At 41.2% G+C, this 14,091-nt stretch overlaps 1 protein-coding gene across 3 annotated transcripts in view; it reads right to left on the bottom strand.

Moving 5' to 3' along the window:
* LOC137369747 (protein LYRIC-like) overlaps positions 1-14,091 on the bottom strand; it is a 95,943-nt gene that overhangs the window by 24,026 nt on the left and 57,826 nt on the right. For 2 of the 3 annotated variants that reach the window (XM_068031141.1, XM_068031143.1), the window contains 2 exons: positions 6,949-7,047; positions 4,125-4,249 (listed from right to left, as the gene is read on the bottom strand). In XM_068031141.1, coding sequence (XP_067887242.1) covers positions 4,125-4,249; positions 6,949-7,047 — 224 coding nt within the window. The remainder of the gene's footprint in view (positions 1-4,124; positions 4,250-6,948; positions 7,048-14,091) is intronic. The other variant, XM_068031144.1, reaches the window with a different exon arrangement.

Below are 14,091 nucleotides of genomic sequence, written 5' to 3'. Positions count from 1 at the left end.
CCTCAGGCCACGTGGGAGGACTATTTTATTTGCAGATCAGGACTGAAGATACATACAACAGAAGTGAAAACGTTACGCTCCATCCTGGAATCAAAGCTTTCCTTACACTTACAGATTAATAAACTGATTCGAATCTTGCATGCATTACTTCAAATTCACACTTCATCACTTTATCTTGAATAGAATAAAGCCTGACTCGGGTATAAAATTAAAACCTGACCAGACCACAGCCAACCCGAACCCGACCCAAGCCCTTTAATTTTTTTCGCACCCGACCCGACCCAAATATCCTTCATCTGTTCCGGCAGCAGGTTATCCCTGCAGATGGAGTTGTGGGGAAATCATGGGTAAGCCTGATCCCGTGACCTCCCGGAAGCAGTGCCCAGCCTGACCCGAGTCTGAATGCTGGACTCGGAATATAGACCCGACCCCGACACGTAGTCGGGTCGGTAGCCAGGCTTTCGTATAGAATCGTACCGCTTCGGTAATCATTTGGCCCATCATGCCTATGCTAGCTCTTTGAAGGACCGATCTAATTAGTCCCATTGCCCATGCTTTTTCCTCATAGCCCTGTAAATTTTTACCTTTTAAGTCAAGATCCAATTCTCCTCAAAGAACACAACCAGCTGACAGCTAACGAAGCACTCCCATTGATACAGGTCTGCAAAAAAACCCCCACGTACTCACCTGAAATCTTGTAGCCCCCACTGGAACACACTTCACACACTACAAACCGACGACAGTCCTAGCTCTCAATGGCGCACCTCCTGGTTGACTGCAAACGTCACCAACTGTAACTTGGTAACTGACCCGAAAAGTGATGTCCCAGGTTTCAATCTCTCACGGAAAATATGGACAACCCTCAATCTCTTGAGGACGGGCCAGGGAAGATGTGACCACTTACTCCACAAGTGGAACGTGAGGAACAGCTCAAATTGTGGCCATCCAAGTCAGACCATCACCCACATAACGAACTCTTGCCCTGAGAGATCCATTCCCACAACCATTTACGCTGCACCAGCTGAAGCGGTTGAGCGGACATCGAACTTTTACTGCTTCCCCAGCCATGTGAATATATACACAGTTTTAAAAGGTGCTGTAACCACCCTTTTAAACAGTAAATTCCAGATCACAAACCAATTTTAAAAAATTCGCATCACCCTGGTTTTTTTTGGCCATTTATTTATTTTTTGCCTCAATTTAACATCGATTTTACAGGAGATATTTTAAATTGTTATTTATTCTTCTGTAGAACTCTATTTTCATATTTCCAGAGGCAGTAAGGATTCCCTTAGCCGATATCATTGAGCGTCCCAATGGGAAGCAGTGCTAATTGATACCTTTTTAGCCCCGAGTGCCATCTGGGAGGTTGCCACTTGAGATCAGTAGTTACTGAAGGTCTCCAACTCATCCCAAAGGTCACTCCCAAATGGCATCTAGAACCATTAAGGCTACCAATTCATATTACCCCTGTGGTGCCAGTCACCGACAGACTTTGCTGCTTATGACAGCTGAGCAGTTCTCCACTGAATACAAGAACCCAAAATAGCAAATCTCTGTGGCAAAGAGAGATCAAAACACTGTAAATAAATATCAAAACACCTGTCACAGGACTAATACCAATGTTTTTGGTGGGTTTGAAGAGATGCATTGAATACTGAAAGTACTGTTAAACCCCTTCACTCATGTTCTTAACTGCATTTTCGTTATTTGTTCATATTTACTAGCTTCTCATATGCAAGAGGAAAAATCGTGTTGCTAAAAATAATTCAAGCATGATTTAATTATTTTTTACTGTGTGTTTTGGTGCTTGAGGCAGCTGCAGGATTTGCAATCCCCAAGATAATTAACATGTTCCTAACATAATTTGTTACACAAATATACTGACATTAGTCAGTATTGTCATGTGCCATGTGTTACTTTGGAATTCCCAGCTGCGTTAAGTATTGGAGCACTTGAACTTTTTAGGGGACATGAGGGGTGGGGCAGGGCTGTTTCTTCCAAGGAACCACACCCAGTATCTTTCAGTGCTTTGTCACTGAAATATTCTGACATTAGTCAGTAATCTTTGTCAGTTATTCTCTGTGACCCTCTGTCCTATCAACACTTTCCCTTTTGTTCTCTTTTTCCCCACCCCTGTTTTATTTGCTTAAAGCCTATTACATTTCTAACCTTTGCCAGTTCTGATGAAAGGTCACTGGACCTGAAACGTTAACTCTGCATTTTTCTCCACAGATGCTGCTATATCTGCTGAGTATCTCCAGCATTTCTCATTACTGACATTAGCGCAGACTGAACAAGTACGCTCAAGTATCTATACATAAATATTTTATTCATCATGATCTCTCAACACCATGAATTTATTTTCTTTATTTAAGTGGTCTACAATCCATATGACAATTAAGCCAACTGGCTAGAGATAGCGAATAGCACTGCTGTTCAGTGACAAAACACTGAAAGATACTGGGTGTGGTTCCTTGGAAGAAACAGCCCTGCCCCACCCCTCATGTCCTTTAAAAAGTTCAAGTGCTCCAATACTTAACGCAGCTGGGAATTCCAAAGTAACACTGAGCACAGCTGCAAATGTGAGAGCTTTGCTACTTCAGCTTGACTCTGTACAGAGAGTTGCTAGTGTTGAAAGGAGGAAGGGTGATATCTGGTGAAAATTCAGACAGTAGTTTTCCAATGTGAGTGGAATTCTTCAGCTTACGTTGATTCTGAAGAGGGTTGGGAGGAGGACAAAGGAGCAGAAATCATCAGATCTAACAATTTTCCCATCTCATTCTATTTGCTTTCTTAGAATCGTTACTTATTTATTTACTGTAATTACCTTTGTTTTTTTTTAAGTCTCGCTTTTGCAACCTCCACCAGTTTTTCACTATACATTTGCCCTTCTTGCTCTCATTTTTCCCTTCGATTTCTTTATTCCTTCCTTACAGCTTGAATTTTCTGATTAATTGCCCCTTCCCCCATTTTGTCTTCACAACACTTTCCATCTGCCTCAGGGATTATTTTTAAACTCTTATCTTCCTCTAAGCAGAATGCTGCAACATTCAATTCAAGGCCTACTTGGGCATACCAGAGGGGGTGGGGAGGTGGGGGGGAAAAATCAGCCATTAGTTTTGATGTGATCGCACATTTATCTTAGGTTACCTGACCAAATAAATGGATAATTTTAGCTACGAGGAAAGATTGGACAGTCTGGGTTTGTTTTCCTTGGAACAGAGAAGGTTGAGATTTAATTGAGGTGTATAAAATTATGAGGGGCCTAGATAGTGAGGATAGGAAGGACCTATTGCCCTTAGCAGAGAGGTCAACAACTAGGGGGCACAGATTTAAAGCAATTGGCAGAAAGATTAGATGGGAGTTGCAGAAATTCTTCCACCCAGAGGGTGGTGGGGGTCTGGGACTCACTTCCTAAATAGCATGGCAGAGGCAGAAACCTTCATAACATTTAAAAAGTACTCAGATATGTACTTGAAGTGCTGCAACCTACAAGGCTACGGAACCAAGAGCTGGAAAGTGGAATTAGGGTGAATAACATTTTTTTCAGCGGCCCAGGCATAATGGCCTCCTCCTGTGCTGTAAATTTTCAATGATTCTATGATTTTACTTATAAACCAGCACTAAAATCTCAAATTTAAAAAACCTTTGAACAAATTTTAATATAAAATTCACTTATGGGCTTTGAAACTACATTAATGTGCAAATAAGGCACTATAGTTATTTAAAAAAAAAATTATAAATTCTAAGTTCTTCGGTTTAAAGACTCCCTGTGTACTATTAGTACCTTATAAAAATAGAAGCAAAGTACGCGCAAGATCTTTCCGACACTTATAACTATGCGTGCAGTTACTCCATTGCAAAGTGGAAATCAATGAGAGTTCAAGAGAAATTGATTTTAAAACGTGCCTGCATGGATCACTATGGCAAAAGTATTGACGCAAAGGCCGCAAAGTTCCTCTTTGAGTTCCAACAGTGGTGAAATACAATTCAAAAAATACAGATGCACGCAAATGAGCATTTGCCAACAGGCATTCCCACTGTTGTGCTAAGAGTATAACCCTCAGTGGTGCGAAGTGAAGGTCGTAGAAGAACACAGCAACAACAGCAGGGCTACTAACCTTCTGAGTTTGTGCAACAGCATCCTCAGGCTGCGGAGTTGAAGCCGGTTCCTCCACCAGCCAATTTCCCCACTCTTCCGTTGGAGCATTCCAGTCAGAGCTCGGGTCAGCTGTCGAGATTCCATCTGTACAATGGTGGGCAAAATAGGAAATCAAATCAAAAAGAGCAATTGCTAAAACAATTCAGCTTTGACTTAGTTTTGATTTCTGTTTGTTTGGACTTTTGCTAAGCCTGCACGATGAAGAATATGAATACAAAGATCTAAAAGACAGTAATTTCAAATCTTAGGGACTTTAAGGTTCTTCAAATCAGTGATCAATCATATATTTAAAATGAGGTAAAATATTCCATGTACCAATTATGCTAATTTTAAATGTTTTGCACTGAATATTTTAACTTGAATCTTAAATTTAACAAGGCAGGCACAGAATTCTGGCGTTAACCACCATCTGAGAATGTAAAAGATGAAAGAAACCATTGCTATTTCTGTTGATACCCTCCATCTGTCTTTATCTTATCCAGCTTTAAAAGAAAAAAAACAGCCAATTAGGGGGACAGATTCAGACAGATCAGAGCAAATGACAAAGTTATCATAGAAAAAACACAACCAAAGATGGAGATAGCCAATAAGGGCACAGATAAGAATTAACTTGGATTAGATCAAGCCAGCTGCAGAACAAACAGAAACTGCAAATTCAAAATCCTTGATAAAGGCCAAGTATAAATTTCTTATCCTTTCATTTATGCACAAGGAATCAGAACATGAAATATAAATAATGAAAAGGCAGACACAATCAGGCCGAAAAGAAAAACAAGATACTGGAGATGTACAGGTTAGACGTCTTTTAAAAACTGTATTTGCTTTCAGCTCCCGTCAATTTGAGAGTTAATATTGGCAGAGCAGCATAGAACATATCCCTAAAATAAACCCTGAAGGGAATTCTCTTACTAGTAAACAACAATTTATAACCACACTGGGGAAAACAGCAATTATAACTGCAACTTGCCTTGGCTGCAATTAGGGCACACTAATTTAAAGGACCTGGTTCTAGATGTGCCTCAGAACAGCAGCTTTTAAATATGCTTTAGGGCCATTTAAAATTGTCGGCTGTTCAAAGGCACCTCTGAAAAGATAACTGGGGGCTATTTCACTTCAGGTGATTGAATGCATACATGCCATCAGGCTGGAGAAACCCTATAAAGGTATCAGATAGCCAGGAAGAAATTTAACACGAGTGTTAAAAAGTCATTCTGTGGGAGTGATTGATGAAATCACAATGAATGGGGATTAGTATCTAAGTATTGGATACCCAACTTGGCATTGATCCTGAAATAGCATCAGTCAAGAGTTTAGCGCTAGTTGGAAAATCCAGGTTCCAGCCAGTCAATCATAGAACAGTATAGCACAGAAAGTGGTCATTCAGCCCATCGACTTTATGCCAGCTCCATTGAAGAGCAATCCAGTTAGTCCTACTTCCTGGCATATCCCTGCAATTTTTTTTTCTCCAATAGTGAACTTGTTTGGACCTGTTCTACCAGCAATCTGCTTCAAGATCAAGGGGTCAGCTTTGATGTGCTGAGTGGCTATCACTCCTCCTAAACTTATGTTATGATAATTATTTACGCTAGGAATGATAGATTCACACGTTACAACAGCCAGTTGAAGGCATTCCCATCGACTGAACATTCATGACCTGGACCACAAGGCCCCCTTTTTAAAAAAAAAAATAGGCACAAGTGGAAAATTTCCATATAGTTTGAATCAGTCCTAGCACAGGAACAGGAGGAGGCCATTCAGCCTGTTCCACTATTCAATGAGATCATGTTTGATTGGTATCCTAATTCCATCCACCCGCCTTGGCTCCATATCCCTCAATACCTAAGGCTGGCAAAAATCTATTAATCTCAGAATTAAATTTATTAGCTAGCATCTGCTGCTTTTTGTGGGAGAGTTACACACTCTACCACCTATCGCATGAAGAAGTGTTTCCTAACTTCTCTCCTGAATGGTCTGACTCTGAATTTAAGGCCTTGCCTCCTTTCCCTGGACTCTCCCACGAGCAGAAAAGTTCTTTTCTCTATCTACCCTATCAATTCTTTTCAAAGTCCTAAAAACTTCAATGAAATTGCCACTTAAACCTTCTATATTCCAGAGAATACAAGCCGACATTTACTTTCAATGTGTCTCTGCATAGTGATCATGAATCCCGACCAACCTTAAATGAGTTATGTTGCCTTGTATTTGCGATGTTACGAGTACTTTTATTTTTTTTAGAATATGTTTTTAAGGATTTATATTTGAATTATGGACAATGATTCATCTGGAAGCTTGGACAGATGCTGAACTTTGTTTTTTTTTAAAAAGTCACAAGAACTCATTTCTGATGAAAGGTCACTGACCTGAAACGTAAACTCTGCTTCTCTCTCCACAGATGCTGCCAGACCTGCTGAGTATTTCCAACATTTGTTTTTATTTCAGATTTTCAGCATCTGCAGTATTTTGCTTTTACTCCAATTTATTGATTTGGCTGAGAAAGGAAGGCACCAGCACAGTGTACACACTGATCCTTATGGTGCAACTGTCTATATTTTAATTATACGGTTGGTATTTCAGAGATTTTGCTGGTTTGGTAACAAGATTTAATGAAGCCAATGTTATTTTTTTTTTTGATTATCTGGCAGCTATAATATACTGCAGGTTGTGACGATTTATCAGTCTCAATTGCTTTTTATCCTCTTAGTCTCCAAACATCTAGTTTACTTTGTCCAATTTCAGCATGTGATTCACTTGCAAATAGAAAAATACACAACAGGATCACATACTTATTCCAGACCAGGCATCATCAATAGAGCTGGGAGTTGGGTTGGCATCCCATTGATGGTCAGTGGTGCTTGGCTGGGAGGCTGGCTCACTGGAGGTATCTGAAAATGGGAGGGTTGAGGAAATTATACATGATCAAACTGACATGAAATAACAGATTTCAAAGACAATTGCTCAAACTAGAAAGGATGACCTGTTTAGATTCTTTATTTTTAGTTGACTGATGGGGGATTCTTGGGGAGAATAAGTGTCAAATGAACTAACTTTTGTTGCCTTTGGCAAAAACTTCGTTACATTTTAATCATTTTTTTTTAAAAAAGGGAAATGGAAAAGATTTTGGCAAAGTATTTGACTAGTGACTTCAGATAATTGCAGTTGGCTACAATTTTAATCAACCATGGGGGAAAAATTTAACTTAAAGATGACCAGTTGGTATCAGTCATTCTAAACTCAAAAGTATCTTTGACTTGACTATCAGGAGTCTAGCAGAATTACTTGCCCATTGGCAGAATCCATGATGTTCAAACATAGAAATATTCACGGCACAGAGGCGGCCATTTGGTCCATCGTGTCCATGCTGGATGAAACAGAGCTATACAGTCTAATCCCACCTTCTAGCTCTTGGTCTGTAGTCCTCCAGGTTACAGCACCTCAAGTGTACATGCAAGTGTTTTTAAATGTGATGAGGGTTTCTGTCTCTACCATTCAGGCAGTGAGTTCCAGACCTCTCCACCATCCCCAGCTGAAAAAATTACTCCTCAATTCCCCTCTAATCCTTCTCCCAATTATTCTAAATCTATGGCTCCCTTGGTTATTTACCTCTCTGCTAACTGAAATAGGTCCTTCCTATCCACTTCATCTAGGCCCAAATTCAATTAATTATTTAGTTTAGCAAATGAAGAGCTGGAGGAGTAATTAATGTATTGCTCAAGTTATTCTCATCTAGTTTTGTATTTCTCTTTTTAAACAAAAATAAGAGCTTTATTGTGGACAAAAGGTAGAAACCAGCCACAGGCACTCAAAGTCACTGGTGTCATTATTCGTGGACTCAGCCATCACTAAGATTTGGGTGCCATCTATAAAGTACATATATGCACCTTTAAAAAGCTGTTAAAAGATTGCCAAGATTGATTTGACCAAACTTAGCACCTTGGACTATTTAGCATGTGAATCCTTTCTAAAAATAAGATCTAGTGTCAGACATAAATATTTTCCCTATTACAAACTAGCAACTTAGGACATTCCAAAATAACACTATAATTTAACCTATTTTCAATTCCCTTCTCCATTCCAAAGGAATACATGAACACAAACAGGAGTAGGCCATTCAGCCCCTTGAGCCTGTTCTGCCTTCTGATTCGATGATGACTGATCTGTGGCTCAACGCCTTTAGTAACATTCATAGAAGAGCAGGGAAGCTCTCTCAATGTCCAGCCTAAGTGTTTGGGACACCTTAAGGACATGAAAGGTGCTTTGTGAATTTAAGTTACTCCATTTCTTTGCACATAAAGCTATTTAGCAAAGGAACTGAAACTGATGCTGTACTTCTATTTTCAAGTTAACTGTACATGCATTATTACCCTTAAATCAATACTTATTTCCCTTGGCAATGTCTGCAATCAAGATGAGTGAATTTGGGCAGTGATTGGGACATTTATCCCATCATATAAGCAGCGCCAGACACCAAGTAAAGTTCCCTTTATTCTGCCCCAGCCAACTTCCTTATCTTCAATATCAGAACACCAATATACCACCTCGGAAATAGTCAATTTTCTACAACAGCAGCCAGTCTCGGAGGCAAGTCACTGAGTCAGAGTCGTTATGGCATAAGAGGAGGACATTCAGCCCATTGAGTTAATGCCGGCACTCTGTCAAACAATCCAAATCAGTCTCATTTTCCCCACTCTACCCATGTAGTCCTGCATGTTTATTTCCTTCAAGTGCCAATCCAATTTCCTTTTGAAATCGTTCATCATCCCCACTTCCACCAACCTTGAGTTCCAGGTCATTACCACTTGCTAAGTTAAAAAAAGTTCTTCCTCACATCCTCCCTGCATCTTTTGCCCAAAACCTTAAATCTGTGCCCCCTAGTCCTTGTGCCATCAGTTACTGGGAACAGTTTTCTTTGTCTACCTTATCTAAACCTGTCATAATCTTACCAAATTTCCTCTCAATCTCCTTTGCTCGAACGAGAACAAACCCAGCTTCTCTAACCTAACTTTGTAGCTCAAACCCCTCATTCCTGGTAAATCTCCTCTGCACCCTCTCAAGGATCCTCACATCCTTCCTGAAGTGTGACCAGAAATGAACTGAATGGGGCCTAACCAGAGCTTTATAAAGACGTTCAGCATATCTTCCTTGCTTTTGTACTCAACACCTCTATTTATGAAGCCCAAGGTCCCATGTGCTTTTCTAACTACTCTCTCAATATGTCCTGCCACCTTCAAAGGTCACAGAAAATAGGAGCAGGAGTAGGCCATTTGGCCCTTCGAGCCTGCTCCACCATTCATTATCATGGCTGATAATCTAACCCAGTAGCCTGTTCCGGCTTTTGCCCCATACCCTTTGATTCCTTTCGACCCAAGAGCTATATCTAACTCCTTTTTGAAAACATTCAATACTTTGGCCTCAACTGCTTTTTGTGGTAGCGAATTCCACAGGCTCACCACTCTCTTGGTGAAGAAATTTCTCCTCATCTCAGTCCTGAAAGGTTTACCCTGTATCCTTAGACTATGACCCCTGGTTCTGGACTCCCCCACCATCGGGAACATCCTTTCTGCATCTACCCTGCCAAGTCCTGTTAGAATTTTATAGGTTTCTATGAGATCCCCCCTCACTCTTCTGAACTCCAGCAAATATAACTCTAACCAACTCAATCTCTCCTCATACGTCAGTCCCGCCATCCCAGGAATCAGTCTGGTAAACCTTCGCTGCACTCCCTCTATTGCAAGAACATCCTTCCTCAGATAAGGAGACCAAAGCTGCACACAATATTCCAGTTGTGGCCTCACCAAGGCCCTATATAATTGCAGCAAGACATCCCTGCTCCTGTACTTGAACCCTCTCGCTATGAAGGCCAACATACCATTTACCTTTTTTTACCGCATGTTGCACCTGCATACTTACCTTCAGCGACTGGTGTACGAGGACACCCAGGTCTCGCTGCATATTCCCCTCTCTCAGTTTATAGCCGTTCAGATAATAATCTGCCTTCCTGTTTTTGCTACCAAAGTGGATAACCTCACATTTATCCACATTATATTGCATCTGCCATGCATCAGCCCACTCACTCAACTTGCCCAAATCACCCTGAAGCCTCTCTGCATCCTCCTCACAACTCACCCTCCCACCCAGTTTTGCGTCATCTGTAAATTTGGAGATATTACATTTAGTACACTCATCTAAATAATGAATGTATATTGTGAATAGCTGGGGTCCTAGCACCGATCTCTGCGGTACCCCGTTAGTTACTGCCTGTCATTCGGAAAAAGACCCATTTATCCCTACTCTGTTTCCTGTCCGCCAACCAATTTTCTATCCATCGCAATACACTACCGCCAATCCCATGCGCTTTATTTTACATGCTAATCTCTTCTGTGGGACTTTGTCGAAAGCTTTCTGAAAGTCCAAATAAACCACATCCACTAGCTCCCCCTCATCAACTCCACTAGTGACATCTCGAAGAATTCAAGTAGATTTGTCAAGCATGATTTCCCTTTTGTAAATCCATGCTGACTCTGCCCGATTCTTCCAGTGTTCTCCAAGTGCTCTGCTATAAAATCTTTGATAATGGACTCTAGAATTTTCCCCACTACCGACGTCAGGCTGACTGGTCTATAATTCCCTGTTTTCTCTCTACCTCCCTTTTTAAATAGTGGGGTTACATTAGCTACCCTCCAATCTGTAGGAACTGTTCCAGAGTCCAGAGAATCTTGGAAGATGAACACCAATGCATCCACTATTTCTAGGGTCACTTCCTTAAGTACTCTGGGATGCATTCCATCAGGCCCTGGGGATTTATCGGCCTTCAATCCCAATTTCCCCAACACCATTTCTCTACTAATACTGATTTCTTTCAGTTCCTCTCTCTCACTAAGCCCTGTGTTCCTCAACATTTCTGGTATGATATTTGTGTCCTCCTTTGTGAAGACAGAACCAAAGTATGCATTTAGTTGGTCAGCCACTTCTTTATTCCCCATAATAAATCCCCGTTTCTGACTGTAAGGGACCTATATTTGTCTTCACCAATATTATTCTCTTCACGTACCTATAGAAACTTTTACAGTCAGTTTTTATGTTCCCGCAAGCTTGCTCTCATACTCTATTTTCCCCTTCTTAATCAATCCCTTGGTCCTCCTTTGCTGAATTCTAAACTGCTCCCAATCCTCAGGTCTGTTGTTTTTCCTGGCTAATTTATAGGCCTCTTCCTTGGATCTAATGCTATCTCTAATTTCCCTTGTAAGCCATGGTTTGGCTACCTTTCCCATTTTACTTTTGCACCAGACAGGGATAAACAACTGTTGCAGTTCATCCATGCGCTCTTTAAATGTTTGCCATTGCCTATCCACCGCCATCCTTTTAAGTAAGGTTTCCCAAGCTGTCATCGCCAACTCGCGCTTCATACCTTGGTAGTTTCCTTAGCAAAGATTCAGGACCCTTGTCTTAGAATCAACGACGTCACTCTCCGTCTTGATGAAGAATTCTATCATATTATGGTCGCTCATCCCCAAGGGGTCTCGCACCACTAGATTGGCATATACACATGAAACCCCCAGGGTCCCTCTGTCCCTCTACACTCTTTTAGAACTGTGCCATTTTATTCTATATTGCCGTTTCCCATCCCTTCTGCTAAAATGCACCACCTCATGCATCTCTGTAAAAAATTCCATCTGCCACTTGTCTGCCCATTCTGCTAGCCTATGTCCTATTGCACTCGAGTTGCATCATCCTCAGTCTGCCACATCTCCTAGTTTGGTATCATTGGAAAATTTTGAAATTTTACTCTGAATTAAAGGTGGAAATTTTGGAGGCACTGGCCATCATCTTCCAGTCCTCCATAGATATAGGGGTGGTGCCAGAGGACTGGAGGATTACAAATGTTACACCCTTGCTCAACAAAGGGTGCAAGGACAAGCCCAGCAACTACAAGCCAGTCAGTTTAACATTAGTGGTGGTAAAGCTTTTAGAAATGATAATCTGGAACAAAATTAATAGTCAATTAGACAAATGTGAGTTAAAACCAGCATGGATTTAAAGAGCAAATAGTGATCAACTAACTTGCCTGAGTTTTTTGATGAGGTAACAGATGGGTTGGTGAGGCTAATGTGGTTGATGTGATGTACACGGACTTCCAAAAGACATTTTATAAAGTGCTGCATAATAGGTTTGTCAGCAAAGTTAGAGCCCATGGAATAAAAGGGACCAAGCAGCATGGATACGAAGTTGGCTGCGTGACAGGAAACAGTAGTTGTGAACGGCTGATTTTCAGACTGGAGGATGGAATATAGTGGGATTCCCCAGGGCCCGGTGATAGGACCCCTGCTTTCATTGATCGCTATTAATGACCCAGACTTGGGTGTGCAGTGCACAATTTCAAAATTTGCAGATGGCACAAAACTTGGAAATATTGTGAACTGAGGAGGATAGTGATAAACTTCAAGAGGACACAGGCAGGCTGGTGGAATGGGCAGACAAGTGGCAGATGAAATTTAATACAGAAAAGTGTGAAGTAATTCATTTTGATAGGAATAATGAGGAGAAGCAACATAAATTAAAGGGTACAATTGGAAAAGGGGTGGAGGAGTAGAGGGACCTGTAGGTATACGTGGAAAACCATTGAAGGTGACATGGCAGGTTGAGAAAGCAGTTAATAAAGCATACAGGATCCTGGGTTTTATAAATAAGGGCACAAAGTACAAGAACAAGGAAGTTATGATAAACCTGCATAAAACACTGGTTCAGCCTCAACTGGAGTATTGTGCTCAGTTCTGGGCACCACACTTTAGGAAGGATATGAAGACATTAGAGAGGGTACAGAAACGATTCATGAGAATGGTTCTCAGGAACTTCAGTTATGAAGATCGATTAGAGAAGCTGGAGCTGTTTCTCTTGAACAGAAGATGAAGAGATTTGATCCAGGTGTTCAAAATCATGAGGGGTCTGAACAGAGTAGATAGGGAAAAACTGATCCCATTGATGGATGGAGAACTAGAGGGCACCAATTTAAGGTGATTGGCAAAAGAACAGCAAGAGCAACATGTGGAATAGCTGATTTTACACAGCGAGTGGTTAGGATCTGGAAAGCACTGCCTGAGAGCGTGGTGGAGGCAGATTCAATCGAGGCATTCAAAAGAGAATTGGATAATTACCTTAAAAGAAAACATTTGCGGGGCTACAGGGAAAAGGCAGGGAAGTGGGACAGGTAAGTTGCTCTTACAGAGAGTTGGCACAGACATGATGAGCTGAATGGCTTCCTTCTGAGCCGTAACCATTCTATGGGTCTCTTTCAACCTTCACCTGGTCTTGCTGTAACAGGGTCTTACTTTTTGAACACACTGTGTTTTGAGCTCCCCCTTGGTGAATCCTCGTTCACCGCTTTCCAGTTATAAGGCAAAGAAATGAGCACAAACAGGCACGCCACGCCCCAGCTAGCATGTATACAGAATAACTCATGCAAATAGAGACAGAAAAGAGAAAAATAAAGTAGAGAGGTTTGAGGCAATATCAGAAGAGTTTCTCGTTACTGTGCTTCAAGCTCACTGTAGAGCTTTTGTGGGTAGTCTTGCTTTTCGTTGGGGCCCAGCATTCTTCAACTTTATTCACTGTAGGAGACTCTTCTCTCTTGGGGTTCATGTGTCTTCAAAGGGTCACCAGTTCCGTGAAGGAGATGAGAGCAGACAGGAGAGGGGTCTTTTCAGTTCAGGAGCAAAACAGCTGTCTAAGTTCAAATTCTCTGTGGCAAGTTCAAATTAAAAAAAAAAACAACCAGTTAGTCGTGTAACTAAACTGGTCTGACCACATCTGTTTGCGTATTTGGGCATCTTAGCAGTTCACGTGGAATGCTAGCCTCTCTGCCTTTAACGTCTGGTAATCAAAAGCCCATTGTGGATTAAACTGGAGCAGGGAGTGACCCCTTTGGCCTTTCA

Source organism: Heterodontus francisci, chromosome 5 (genome assembly GCF_036365525.1).
Source record: "Heterodontus francisci isolate sHetFra1 chromosome 5, sHetFra1.hap1, whole genome shotgun sequence".
NCBI classification, from domain to species: domain Eukaryota; kingdom Metazoa; phylum Chordata; class Chondrichthyes; order Heterodontiformes; family Heterodontidae; genus Heterodontus; species Heterodontus francisci.
This window is presented reverse-complemented; position numbering and strand designations above follow the sequence as displayed.